Source organism: Microtus ochrogaster, chromosome X (genome assembly GCF_000317375.1).
Source record: "Microtus ochrogaster isolate Prairie Vole_2 chromosome X, MicOch1.0, whole genome shotgun sequence".
In the NCBI taxonomy this organism is placed as follows: Eukaryota; Metazoa; Chordata; class Mammalia; order Rodentia; family Cricetidae; genus Microtus; species Microtus ochrogaster.
In genome coordinates, this window is record NC_022026.1 from 45,494,193 (window position 1) to 45,508,658 (window position 14,466).

General features: G+C 45.1%; 1 protein-coding gene across 1 annotated transcript in view; it reads left to right on the top strand.

Annotated features, from left to right (window-relative positions):
* Positions 1–13,994: 13,994 nt before the first annotated feature.
* Positions 13,995–14,466, top strand: part of LOC101999268 (solute carrier family 35 member E1-like) — a 4,033-nt gene continuing 3,561 nt past the window's right edge. Inside the window, exons 1-2 of the mRNA XM_005358838.2 lie at positions 13,995–14,083; positions 14,126–14,464. Coding sequence (XP_005358895.1) covers positions 13,995–14,083; positions 14,126–14,464 — 428 coding nt within the window. The remainder of the gene's footprint in view (positions 14,084–14,125; positions 14,465–14,466) is intronic.

The window sequence follows — 14,466 nt, forward strand, 5'->3', positions numbered from 1 at the left end:
TCAGCCCCACTCCAGAACACAGTTACAGTTTCATTCCCCACTGATGTCCCTGAGCTTGAGATCTTAAGGTTACTATATAATTGAACACACCATACACTCCTCTGCCTGGGAAGAGAGATTACTAGCTTTGTCTAGACCCAAGCTCTGCTTTTTCTGTGTGCATAAGGAAGGACCAATCCCTCCCATCACCCCAACTAGAAACAATTAAATTGCAACCCAGAGGAAGCTAAGCTCACTTGCTTAACCTCTTCAACTTACGGTCTCTCAGCTTCCCTTTACCCAAGCTTGTAATGTTCACCTGTATGCCAGCAGGTCTGAACATACTAGGATCTACTTCCTTGCTCCCGTAGTGGCATGTAGGCCTGCGGCTAGGTGTGTGACAGCTGATCATCTCGAATTAGGGCCACAGGAAGGAGCTTTCTCCTCTAACCACTATTCTCCCCCAAGCAGACAAGTGCACTGGAGAGGAAGAACAGGTTTGCCTGCCTGCATGTATAGGACACCCTGACTAGGAGATCCGTCACGGCCTTTGTACGGAAAAGAGAATAGCCATCCCAGTGGTCGTAATACCCTCCCCTGACAGCAGGAGTCATGGGTGCAGGGGCCTTGGGAATGCCAGTCTTCATTCTGCAAGACCAGAATGTTAAGGCATCGAGTAGGAAAGTAGAGAGCAATATATACAGCACCTAAAGGACTTCATGAGCCAGCTAGAAAAAGAACAAGTAGATTTCCTCGCGGAGCTGGTGTTACAATACTGTTGACGACTGCATTTGTTACTCTTGAAGAAAGGAGGACTTTGCACCACCTTAGGTGAAAAATGCTGGGTTTTTATGTCAATAACTTGGGGTTATCTGGGAAACACTAGCTCTGGTTCAGGAAAACTTAGATACAAGAGCAAAGGAGAGAAGTGAGGCTTTTAACTGGTACCTTTCTCAGGATTCCCTTGGCTCACAACCCTCCTGCCCTTTAACTGCCATAGCTGAGTTTAGCTTTACAATTGGCCCTTGCATTTTATTTTATTTTGGTTTGTCAAGACAGGGTTTCTTGGTGTAGTTTTGACTGTCCTGGAACTCACTGTGTAGACCAGGCAGGCTGACCTTGAACTCACAGAGCTCCACCAGCCCCGGCCTCCCTGTGGAATTAAAGAGTGTGCCACCAATGCCCAGCTGGCCCTTGCATTTTAAATTGGTTGCTAACATACATTAAAAGAAGAATCAGCTCTGCTAAAACATTAGCCCTCCAAGTGTAGCATCAACCTGTACCTCAAGAGGAACCATTGATTTGACTCATACGGTACAGAGCGAGTGGGGGAATGTAATGGCTAAGGAAACTCTTAGGACCTCCTAGGAGGGACCTGGTATGGAATGGTTAAAATCCCTGTCCTTATCCCCTTCTGCACTGCATGCCTTCGATTAGGCTTGAAAGCTGTGGCCCTGCTACAGTTTTAATAAGTTCAGCTAATTACAATTTGAATTGAATCTCATAACAAAATGAGTGGGGAAGGTGGGGGCGGGCTCCTGTAGGGGATAATCAAAGCTATGGGTGATGGGGTTGGAGAAACGGTTGAGTGCCTCTGAGCAAGAATGCTGGGGACCTGATGCTGCAGAGGGGTTATTAGGGAGCAATGTCGTGGGGTTGAGGAGTGGGCATGGCTTTGATAGGAGGGTGAGACCTAACAAGCACGGAGAAGCTGGGCCCTGGGGGGCAGGGGATGTTATATAAGGTGTTGTGGCTGAGGTCCTTGAGTTAGTGTGGAATGAGGATGTTTTGGGCGCTATGAAGTGACATTTGTTTGCTTCGACGACAAGCAGGGCTTCATTGGCTAGGGTCTGGAGCCAAGGTGGCCAGCTTTTGGTGACCATGGGGAGCTGTCTCATGACGTGTCACACACACACACACACACACACACACACCCTTGACAGGCTGCAAAAGCCTCCTTCTGGTTAGTTTGTAAGAAGAGATAAAAGGGTTTGTGTAGACCTGGAGAGGCTGGGGGAGAGGTGTAGGGGAGTGGATGTGAGTAGGTTTATGGGAGAAAGAAGGGATTGGAGGATTAAAAGTGGTTCTTCCAGGGACATTTAGTGGCCCCATAAGTTGAGCATCAAGGGAGATGTTGGCCATCCAAATGCAGAAGTTAAAAAGTCCTAATAATTAATAATTCAAGCAATTCACCTTTGGTTTGGAGAAGGATATAGTCAAGGAATTCCTTCTCTCTGGCTCCCTGGGTATAATTCTCTTTCTGTAAGATTGAGAGGCCCAGGTAGGTGACCAAGGATTGGCAGATCTGGGCCTTGTCTTGGGAGACCCTCTATCCCTAAGTGGCCAGAGAGTTGAGAAGGACAGTGCAGTGTTGGAGATTTGTCTGTGAGGATTGGTTATATAGGAAGAGAAGATTGTCTATATGTTGGGATGGAAACTAGGGAACAAATTGAGGTTGGTGAGATCCTGCTGTAGGTCCTGCCCAATGAAGGCTGTCTCCAAATCCCTGGGACAAGACTGTTGTTAGGGACATAAATGGAACCATGAATTAGAATAATGTAGTGCTGGCAAGATAGGAGCCTGCAGCTCAGATGGGACCTAGGCCCCACAGCAAGCTCTGATATGTTAATGAACAAACCACAAGGCTGCTCATCTGTAGCCAAGTCCAGGGTGAGCTTTGCTATGTTAATAAACTAGCCCCAAGATGGCATTGATATGTTGGTGAGCCAGCCCTAAACTGTGAGTCCCTCCCTATACAAATGAAATTATAGGGAACACGTGAGACATTGGAAGTGGCCCCTAGGATTGCACTGCCATGCTCCTGAGACGTGGCATCTTAAGGACCTTCCAGATTTCCATCAGTGCCATCCTCCTAGCCTGCCACAGCAGAGGACTTCAAGGAGGATGTGGGTCGAGCCTGCACAACTTGCGAAGTATCCTAACCAGAGAAGATTCCCTAGGGGAACCCTGCCTCCGCAGATTTCTGCCCAGCCAGCTCTTCTTCTAGTGGAATGTCTGTTTAACTTTTATATCACTTAACATGGTATTATAAGGAATGATTATGTGAGCAAACTCAGCATATTCAAAAGATAAATCATGTGTGGATGGTTAATCCCATCGGGTGAGAATAAGACCACAATCACAATTTTGAGCCAAATTTGAAGCAAACTAATTAAATACTGGCCATGATAATGGACTCTAGCCAGCTCCTTTCCGGGGTTCCCAGAAGATGGCCACGAGTCACATGTTACAGAGGCTTATAAAAGCAATCCCATAAGGCTACATATATCCCACCAGGAACAATAAGGGGCAAGAATATACTTCCTGCCTGCATACATCCCGCTTACATCCAATCGGGCAAGCATACATCCTGATGTGTTTTCTGCCTCCATGCCTCCTGCCCTCCTGGATCAAGGTGCATCCAGTGCCGTTGAGTCAAACAAACTTGTTTATGGATCTCTTAGGCATAGGGGTTAAAACTTTAAACCTAACTTTTTTTTTGGTTTTTTTCGAGACAGGGTTTCTCTGTAGCTTTGGAGCCTGTCCTGGAACTAGCTCTTGTAGACCAGGCTGGCCTCAAACTCACAGAGATCCACCTGCCTCTGCCTCCCAAGTGCTGGGATTAAAGACATGCGCCACCACCGCCCGGCTCCTAACTTTGATTCTCACAGGACATTCTGTTGCGCCTCGCTGTCTGCAACTGCATCAAGATAAGTTACCGGGTATGCAAGGTGTTTGGGTCTTCCCTGATGAAGGCAAGAAGGGCCTGGGAAGAGAGGTGAAGGGGGACAATAAAGAAGACATGGCTAAGATTGAACATGGAAAAGAAGGCAGCCAAGGAGGGATGGGAAGAGAGGTGCTTGTCTAGGTTAGTGACCATGGATAGCTTGGTTGATTTTTCCGGAGGTCCTAAACCAGTTGATATTTGATGCCTGGAATAGGAGTGTTGTGAAGGGAGTTGATGGGAGTTAAAAGGTGCTGGAGATGGCAAAGCATAGCACCCCCCCCCATGCGGTTCCTAGGATGCAGGAAGCAATTCCCTCCAGGCAACCCAGTGGCAGCTAAGGCCAAGGACCTTATGTGCCCTAAGACTGCTTCTATAGCATCTGTGTACGCATTTGGCAATGTTACAGATGATCCTGGCTATAGCAGTTCTACTAGTATACTTGTTCTTCATGTTCTTTTCCCCCTTCCACACCAGTGGCTTCTGAAAATATGGATGTGCTGTACAATAATATGAGTCTTCCTGATCTGACAGAGCGGGCAGGCATTGACGCTGTAAAGCTGGTCATGGGAAAAAACCTGACTGATGAAAGAATCAGGGAAATTTGGGGAAAATGCAGAAATTGATCTTTGTCTGATTATGAAACTTGGCAAAAGAACAGTACTGAAACAGAAAGGAACTTGGTTATGATGAATAAAGTTTCTGAAGAAGCTAGGATTCTGGGGCTGACTGCCTATGGCCTTATAAATCAAAATGATATGTGTTGGGATTGTGAGGAACAGCAATGGGAAAGGGACGGCAATGGAGTAAAACCCACTGACCCATGCTTCTGTAGTCTGCAGGTAGTTAACCTCTGAGGTGAAAGCCTCAGAAGCTGTGTTATGAGTAACTCAGCTAGGAGTTAAGAATCCAGTGGCTGGCATGGGGCTTGGGACCTGGGGCAATGTGATGATGAATGAGGATGTTTTGACTTCAGAGAATCTTTATACTTCTTGTGAACTGCTTTGCCCAGGTAGTGATTAACCTGTGGCAAACAAAAAGAATCATTTTTCTTGTGTAAAATTTACAGGAAAAGACTGAGGTTTGAAGCTTGGGGCAGAGAGAGAGTAGAAGAAGAAGCTGCCCTGCAGCTGAGAGCCGGTCAGCTTGCATCAGAACCCTGTGTCCCTGCACTCACTTCGCCTTCCAGAAGTCCCAGATTCTCAGCTGAGGCTGGTCCCCGCAAAAAGGGTTCCTTACAGTAGCTGTTCAATCAATGATGGGCTTGAGTCTGTAGCACATGGTGGAGGGGAGAGGATATAGATCCTGGACCGTGAAGCTAGAAGGGTTTTTCAACTTTGTGAGGACAGGATTATGATGGATAGCTATTGAAGAGTTCGCGGTGTCCCAGACTCGAGGATTGGCTAAAGACAAGAGGCTATGGGTGGAGGTTTGGGCAGGCTAATGAGAAATATAGTGGATATTTTAGGGAGTATTGCAACTTCTCTTATTGCTTTATTAAAAAATAAAATTCAGGAGTTAAATATTAGGGGAATAAACCTGAGAGATCCACAGAGCAATGGAGAAACAATCACCCACTCTCTTCATCACCTTTTTTGCTTGAAAAAACACCACACATCTCTTAGGCCCCTCCTCCTGCCCCTTCTGTGTCCCTCTAGCTTCCTCTCAATCCACTAGAAAACTCTATGGTCCACTCTGGCCAGTTTAGTATGGACTCTGCCTTTCGAACGGAGGTCCAATTCTACTGGCAGTCTCAGAACAGCAGCACAAGCAAATCCCTCACAACAAGGTGGGGGCGGGGGGGCAGATTATGTACAGAAATTTTAAGCTTAGAGAAGTGATATGGGATTCCCCTCTGTATGCTGCAAATATGTTTTTACTATTATTGGTTAATAAAGAATCTGCTTTGAGCCTATAGACAAGGCAGAATAGAGCAAGGCAGGAATTCCAAACAGAGATTCTGGGAGAAAGTAGGTGGAGTCAGGGAGATGCCACGTAGCTGCTGAAGGAGAAAGACACAAGCTGTCAGTTGAAACCTTACCGGTAAACCACAAGCCTCTTTGTAAAATATAAAATAATAAGGGCTGGAGAGATGGCTCAGCGGTTAAGAGCATTGCCTGCTCTTCCAAAGATCCTGAGTTCAATTCCCAGCAACGACATGGTGGCTCACAACCATCTGTAATGAGGTCTGGTGCCCTCTTCTGGCCTTCAGGCACACAGACAGAATATTGTATACATAATAAATAAATAAATAAATAATAGAAATGGGTTATTTTAAGATATAGGAGCTAGCTGGCAATATGCCTAAGTGATTGGCCAAGCAGTGTTGTAATTAATATAGTTTCTGTGTGATTATTTTGGGTCTGGTTGGCTGGGAACAGAATGAACAGTCTCTGCCTATAGAGTGGCACCCAATGAACGCTTGGGGCTGATGCCCACCACTCACTTCCAGTTCGGGTGTTTGTGTGCCCACTTGGGGTCTGGAGGAAAGTAGCTGAGACCATGCCTGCAGCTCAGCACTCCTTGCCTGGGCAGCTCATGGGATTGGGTCTGCTAGGAGTGCACAGGCAGTAGAGCATGGCAGATTCTCACCACCATACACAGAGATATTTCCAGGTCATGCAGTGTGCTGCATGACAGACTTAGCTTTTACTCAGATAAAAAGGGTTTATATGCTGCACAGTGCTACCCAGAGTTGAGGTGCTGAATACGGTTCCCACCTGACTGTCCCAGAGTTGGCGGTAAGGTACCTCTGACATATTGAAAGTCAGAGAGAGGCAAAGCCAGCATCCACGGATGGTGCAATCACACTGCTTACCATTTTAAAGACTCCTGGTCAGAAAATAATTACAGATATTCAGTAAAGACAGATTCAGATAAAAAGACTTCTAAATGGGCCATGTAGGCTTGGGAGAGAAGAAATAGTTATTTTTAAAAAGTAAATGGTTTAAAAAAATAAAACAAAGTCTTTTAAAAAACACAGTTCAGACAGTCATAGATTAAAGGAGTAAAGAAAAATATGCTATGTAAATATGGACTATACACAGAAAGTCTGGATTATGTATGTTATTGTGTTTTCTTTTAATTTTTTGACTGTGAATGAGCCAAGTACAGAGAGACATTTCATTGTACAGGCTGCTAAACTGAACCAACATATATATTTTAAAATATATGTTGACTTCAAAATTTGGGGCTACGGCTATGTTACTTTGAGAAAGAGGTTCTGCTTTTGTTTCCACAGAAGATGAGAACCTGTGGATTTCTTCTAGGCTAATGTGGTTTGATGGAACAAGACTCCCTGAAAGTTCTCTGTAAACCCCTAAAATACTTTGCCCAACAAAAACAGGAAGCAGTTTGAAGAGAACTATGCCCAAATTCCCTAAATTATTGCTTGTAAATGTATGTTTTCATTTAAAGGGGGATATGCTATAGAGATGAATACTTTGCATTGGTACGGATCTTGGTTTATTGATAAAAATTTAAGGTCAATTTTGTTATATGTATTTCTGCTCTTATTTAAGGCATTGTGTTTGTGCAGCTCATTTAAAAATGTAATATATAGTTAAGAAATACAGGTTAACAGTCATCTATAATAGTCAAACTTGTAGTCATGTAGTTAGGTTTTCTAGATGTACAGAGATAAGTTTCAGATGGATAGTTATTCTTCAAACCTTTCAAAGACTAACAGAAAATGGCATTTTAAATGTTTTAAGATCTTAGAACTTTTCAGAACAATGAAACACATTTGCTCCTGGCAGCACCAGTCTACTTCAAGAATATGATGAGCTTTGAAGAGGATCCTAATTGAGTTTGTAAGCCATTTGGGCAAGAAACTGCTCCTGCCTGGACTGCTTGATGGCATGCTGTATGAATTGGACATGCAGGACCCACAGAAAAATGTTTGCTGTCCTTGCCTAAAGGTGAGACAGTCCTTCAGGTTTCCTGGTTCATTAAAGAACTTCCAGACATTTTGCAGGACACAGAAGAAAGCATCTGATGAACTTTACCATTACAAAGCAAAACAGATGTTCAAATTTCCTGCTTCATGGAAAAGTCTGCCAGATACTATGGGCCTGTAAGCTGAAGGTGGATGCCCCAATGTTATAGAAGAACTTTGGGTGACTGTCCAGGCAACAGTCTCTGTCAATTCTAGAGTTTTGGAAGTTGTTTACAATACACTTCCTGTTTACTTAGGTAATATTATATCCTTCTGTAGTCTGATGGAATTGAAAAATAAATAGTTATAATTATAGTTTTCCTTAGCTAAGATAAAAGGTAAAATATATGTAAATAGTGTAACTGTAATTTTTGCTTGATGCCTATTTGTTATATGTAATTTTACTATGTTAAAGTTAAAACCTTCCTTTTTATTTAGAAAGAAAAGGGAAGGTGCTGTGGGATTCCCCTCTGTACTGTGAATATGTTTTATTACCATTGGTTAATAAAGAATCTGCTTTAGGCCTATAGACAGGGTAGAATAGAGCAAGGCAGGAATTTTAAACAAAGATGCTGGGAGAAAGTAGGTGGAGTCAGGGAGATGCCATATAGCTGCCTAAAGAGAAATATGTAAGCCTCCAGTCAGAACCTTACCAGTAAACCATGAGCCTCATGGTAAAATACAAAATAATGGAAATGTGTTAGTTTAAGATATAGGAGCTAGCTGGCAATATGCCTAAGTGATTAGCCAAGCAGTGTTGTAATTAATATAATTTCTGTGTGATTATTTCAGGTCTGGGCTGCCAGGAATGAACAAGCAGTCTCTGCCTACAAAGAAGAAATCACAGCTTAGTGTTGGGGTAGGCACTGAGATATTAGGATAAAAGAGTGAGTAAGGATTGCGTCGTGTTACCAAACTAGCAGACCCAGTTAGGCCTCTGGAGTAACTATAGAGACACCTGACTGTTACTGTTAAATGAGTTGTTTAGTGCCCGGTGCCATTTACTGGAAAAGAAGCTCCTGTATCCAGTATGAAAGAGATTTTTTTTATCAGCCATTATATTATTATTCACCCTGATGAGCCAAGGTGGGTTCAGTTGGGGGGCTGAGAACCCAGACCTCTTTACTGGGCCAAAGGATTTCAACAGAGGTTAGAGGGGTGTCAGTGCAACCTGATGGACAGTTCATCTTCTAGTGACCCCATTGTCCACAGCTTGGACAGCCTTGGCAGGGGCTAGGACATTTATTAGCCCAGTGGTCAGTTTGATTGCATCAAAAACAGGGGTGGGGGGAGGCAGAGGCAGGCGGATCTTTGTGAGTTCGAGACCAGCCTGGTCTGCCAAGCTAGTTCCAGGACAGGCTCCAAAGCCACAGAGAAACCCTGTCTCGAAAAAACAAAAAAAACAAACAAACAAAAAAAAAACAACCAAATAAACAAAACAAAAAAAACGGGGGGGGGTACCTCACCTTCTTGGAACAGTGAGTCACAGGGTGGACTAGATGGGCTGGGATCTAAGAGTTGCGACCAGGAATTGAAAGCTGGGTTGATGTCCTCCCCTCTCCTTTTCACGCTCCCTTTCTTTCCTCTGCCCTCCTTGTGCATATACTCACACAGACATGTATGCATGCACCACACACGCAGGAAAGGAGTGGGGTGGAACACTGTAAGAACCAGAATTAGAGGACCTCTGCATCGAAACAGCATTTGCTGCCTATGCCTGGGCTCTTGCATACACGGACCCACAGCTGTTGTGAGTGCATACATCAGAAGATTTGGTAAGATCAAGCTGGCCAGAAGCCCACTGTGGGTGGAGGAGGTGGTCATGAAGTCCCACCCATAGCTGAGGAGCTGTTGGCAACTGATGGCTGCGGGCAGAGGAAGAATACATTTTCTTCAGAGATGGGAGTCCTGGAAAGCTATTCATGTTCCAGTTAGATGATTCTACACTCACGCACATATAGACAACACGACATGGATTCGGTGGGTTTTTAAAAATAATGAGGTTGGAAGGGAAAGTGGTGGTGGAGGAGATATGGGCAGAATTGGAGGGAAAGGAATGGGGTGGATTTGATCAAAGTACATTTATATGAATGTGTAAAATTCTCTAATGATAATTTTTTAAAAGAAATAACCTTAAGCTGAGAAATAGCTTTCCCTTGATTCACTTAGATATGCAATGTAAGCAAAGTCCTGCTACTGGGAAACCAGGAGCGTTAATTATATAGGAGTGTCTCCTCAAAGAAGGAAATACCTGTTTTCCATCCAGAAGACTGGGAGTGATATTGTTAATGGCCTGGTGACCTTTGCTATCTGTAGAGGCAGACCCCACCCAAATCCCCCAGAATGTTTATCCCAGACTCTCCCCCACTAGACCTTTATCTTTAGCTCCCACTGAATAGAACCCATCCTTAGGGGAAATGTCAAAAGTACTTTATAGCCTGCTGACCTCTATACAACATGTAGTTACCATCAAGTGTAACACGAATAATAAAAACCTGGAGACAGATATTGGAGTTCAATCTGAAGATCAGAAAAGCAAAACAGCGAAGCTTCTAGAGAGCTCTTACCTCTATGACATCTTCAGACTGAAAGAGAGTGAGTTCCTGCCTCATCCTACCTTGTATTCTTCTGGAATGCTGAGATTAAAGGCGTGCACCACCACTGCCTGGCCTCCATGGCTAACTAGTGTGGCTGCTGGGATTAAAGGTGTGCACCACCACTGCCTGGACTGTGTGGCTGACTAGTGTGGTTGTTCTGCATTCTGGTCTTCAGGCAAGCTTTAGTTATTAAAATTCAAATGAAATATGACTACACTTAAGCTTGTTTCACCTGGAATTGGAATGATTGTTGCCTGGAAACTTTCTCCAAATTTTGCTATATTTAAATACGCTGACAATAAACTGCCTGGCATCAGACTCCTGAAGTTTGATCCAGCCTAAGTCAGGCTGAACCGAGTTTTCATTCTCACCTCTTTGCGGATTGTTTTCCCTACCTGCCATGATACCTGCAGGGACCACCTCATCCTGCTACCTCCACCTTCTCCCTTTTGTGGCATCTGTAACTTTCCTTTTCACATGGAATTGTAAAATCTAAGGAAGGGCAAATCCAATGCTTCCTCCTTTTTTTTCTTATCATTGTTTTTCACTCGTACAATCTGTGGATATGAAGCTGATTTCCAGGGGAAAAGAGAGAACCTTTGGATTCAATGAGCAAAGGATGGTTTATTGTAGTACAGTGCATTTGTCAGAACAACTGTTGGCAATTAGTGACCAGGAACTTCTCCAATGGAAGCAGCTTGGGGAAGGGACACTGCAGTGCTAGGGATGCTGTGGTGGTTTTGAATGGAATGTAATTGGAACCCATGCCCTCCCAGCCAGGCTCTCCTTGCAAAATGCTGAATTCCCTCACCAAGCCTTTATAGCTCTCCCATGGCAAACAGATATCTCCACAGATGGCTACTAAACCTTTGTGATGATCATACACACGGAGCTATGTGGAAAGAAAGGAAATAAAGACATTAAACAGCTAGTGGAAATATTAGCCCTGCTCGAGGAAGCTGCCTAACTGGTCCAGGTAGCTCTCCTACACTGTGCGGAGGATATCCAGTGATTGACTCCTACTTGGGTAAAGGAAATCAAAGAGCTTACAAGCCAAGTCTTCCAGGGGAAATAATTTATTCAGGCTCTGATACTGATACTGGCTAATATCAGGCTTTGGTGGCCACCTCCAGAGTCCTTGTGTCCAGGAATTTGAACATTGATAGGACAGCATGTACACTGATAGGATAGCAAAGCAAGACAGTTTATTATGAAAATATAGGCTTGTGCCTTTAAGCCCAGCACTTGGGAGGCAGATGCAGGCAGATCTCTATGAGTTCGAGGCCAGCCTGGTCTACAAGAGCTAGTTCTAGTACAGGCTCCAAAGCTACAGAGAAACCACGTCTCAAAAAAAATTAATAAAAAAAGGGCTGAAGAGATGGCTCAATGGTTAAGATCATTGCCTGCTCTTCCAAAGGTCCTGAGTTCAATTCCTGGCAACCACATGGTGGCTCACAACCATCTGTAATGAGGTCTGGTGCCCTCTTCTGGCCAGCAGACATACACACAGACAGAATATTGTATACATAACAAATAAATATCAAGAAAAAAGAAAATATAGGCTTGTAAAGGAGGAAGTGGGGTAGAGCATGGAGAAAGTTTAACAGCTCAAAGGGCCCTGCTGTACAAAGAGCTAGGGGTTTTATGCTGCCATATTGGGGCCTGTCTGGCTCATTTATATAACATGGGCTTTTCTGTACCTGCTCTAATCTGTTGCATGTAGTTCTCTGTTTTATATATCACTCACATCTTTTTGGTTTGGGTTTTGGTATTTTGAGACAGGGTCTTTTCGTAGCCCTGTCTATCCAGAAACTATATAGTCCAGGCTGGCCTAGAACTACAGAGATCTGCCTCCTGAGTGCTGGAATCAAAGGCATGCACCACTATACTCATCGCTAGCATCTTTTTTAAAAAATTATTTTTTTTTCAGAATTGAATATCCCATTTATTAATTTATAAACTGTAAGAAAAGTGAGATGGCTTTTCCCTCCTTGGCAAACCTCACACTGGAAAAGGAAAATGCATTAATACACATATTACAGAAACATCATGGAAATCCAAAACGACATAATTCATTCTGAGTTCAACACAGCGTCAGGGACACCCACAGAGACTTCTGTAGTGCCAGGTCCCAGTGTCTTCCCCAGGGAGGAAACCCACCAGACCACCTTATCAAGGTGCCCTTCCCACTGTGGTGATGGACTCTGAACATCTGCAATCCAGCAAGCAAGGCAGATGGGACTGCCCTGAGGCTGGCATTGTGAATGAACTAACCTCAGACATAAAACCCCAATTAATTTGGACGGGGCGGTGGTGGAGGGCTTCTTTAATCCCAGCACTCTGGAGGCAGAGACAGGCGGATCTCTGTGAGTTCAAGGACAGGCTCCAAAGCTACAAAGAAACCCTGTCTCAAAAAAAAACAAAACAAAACCAAAACCAAAAAAAAAACAAAACAAAAACCCTCTAATTAATCAAAAGCACAAGTACCCAACAAACCAGGAGTTAAGGACTGGGGCGCCATGACACACTTGTCAGCTAAGTCTTAGAGATGGAGACAGAGGCATGAAGGACTCTAAGAAGAAAGCTAAGAGTTGAAGATCAGTCCGGGAGCCTTAGTGGGGATGTCTCCAGGTGAGCGTCGTGGCACATGCTTTTAATTCCAGCACTCAAGAGGCAGGGACAGAGATCTCTGAGTTCGAGGTCAGCATGATCTATATTATGAGACCCTGTCTCAAAAACAATAACAACAACAAAAAAAAACAAAAAAAAACCCCAAATTAGTGCCTTGATTGCCAAATAAAACATGTCACAATCCTTGGGTACCACCATTGGCCTGCTGTGCCCACACCAGAACCCATATTTCTGTAAACCAAAAGGTTCTCCTTGCATTGCCACACTGGCCTTGAATTCACAGGCTTGGGAGACCCTCCTGCCCTGGCTTCCTGAGCAGCTAGGACCATAGGAGTAGGTCACCAGGATGAGTCCCCAAACGTTTTGTTTTTGAGACAGTCTCATTATGTAGCCCAGATTGGCGTCAAACTCATGTCTATCCTCCTGGCTCAACCCCTGGATGTATTCCAGCAGGTCAGGTCCCTAAAATAGATCTTTTTCTTGAGATAGGCTCTCATGTGGTCCAGGCTGGTCTGGAACTCACTATGTAGGTGAGGACCCTGACCTTGCTTCCGAGTGCTGGAAAGGTAGGCCCGCACCACTGTGTTGCTTTCTGTGATGCTCGAGAACGAAGCCACCAACACATGCACGCAGAGCAGGCACTTCGCCATCCCAGCCTCAACTGACTCTTCACTAAAAACTTAAGACCGGCTGGCTGTCCCATCCGCTGGACATCTCACTGACAAGCGACACTATTTGGAGTGTAGATTTCATCTTCTGCTACTCTGGCTGCAGCTTCAAGATGTTTCAGCATTACCTTGCTACCACTGAGCTCCAAGGGACTGCTCCAGTAACAAACATCCCACATTTTGAAATGAATCAAGATGGTTTCCACCCACTGGCTAGCCTGGTGCGGTGCCTGCCGGGACCTAGGCTCCAAAGCTTCTCCAGGGAAACTTGAGGTTCTGGGGAAATTGCCATCACCATCATCCTGCCTTATGTAACATCAGAAGGGTGTGGGTGCAACCAAGGTTAACACTGGCCACCCCTTCTGGAGTCCAAGGGCCACTCAGACTGGGAGTGGAGGGCTGTGTCCTGCTCTGACACTCACAGGCAGAGGAAGGCCGCACCAATCACTGATGAACCGATGGTCACTGTAGGCACCCAAGTCAGCAGCACTAAAGTGCAAGTGGCTTACTGCCGTGGAGCATCCTGGAGCACTGCTGCTGAGGACACGTAATGGCACCTGTGTCAGCTCTCCATACCTCTGGACTACAGCCCCGCTGTCCTCTTCTTGAAGCCCCAGATACCACCTCCTGCTAGCTTCCAGGACTGCAGGCACAGCAATGCCAGTTCTGCAGAGTGGGTCCCTGTTGTCACCAGAAGTTCAGATCAGACCTCTGCCGTGTACTGGGGGCACCTCTGTGCACCAAAGCAGAGCATGGCCTCTGAGCAGAAGAGTGAACCAGGATCAGAGCCTGTGGCCATCCATGTTGTGGTCATGTCCCACAGCCCATCAGGCTCTAGGGCTCCCCTGCTGGCCTGCTACGCGTCGGGCGGTTGTCCGGCGGGAAGGGGGCGGCCGCTTGGGCAGGATGGCGGCGGCGGCAGCCGCGGGT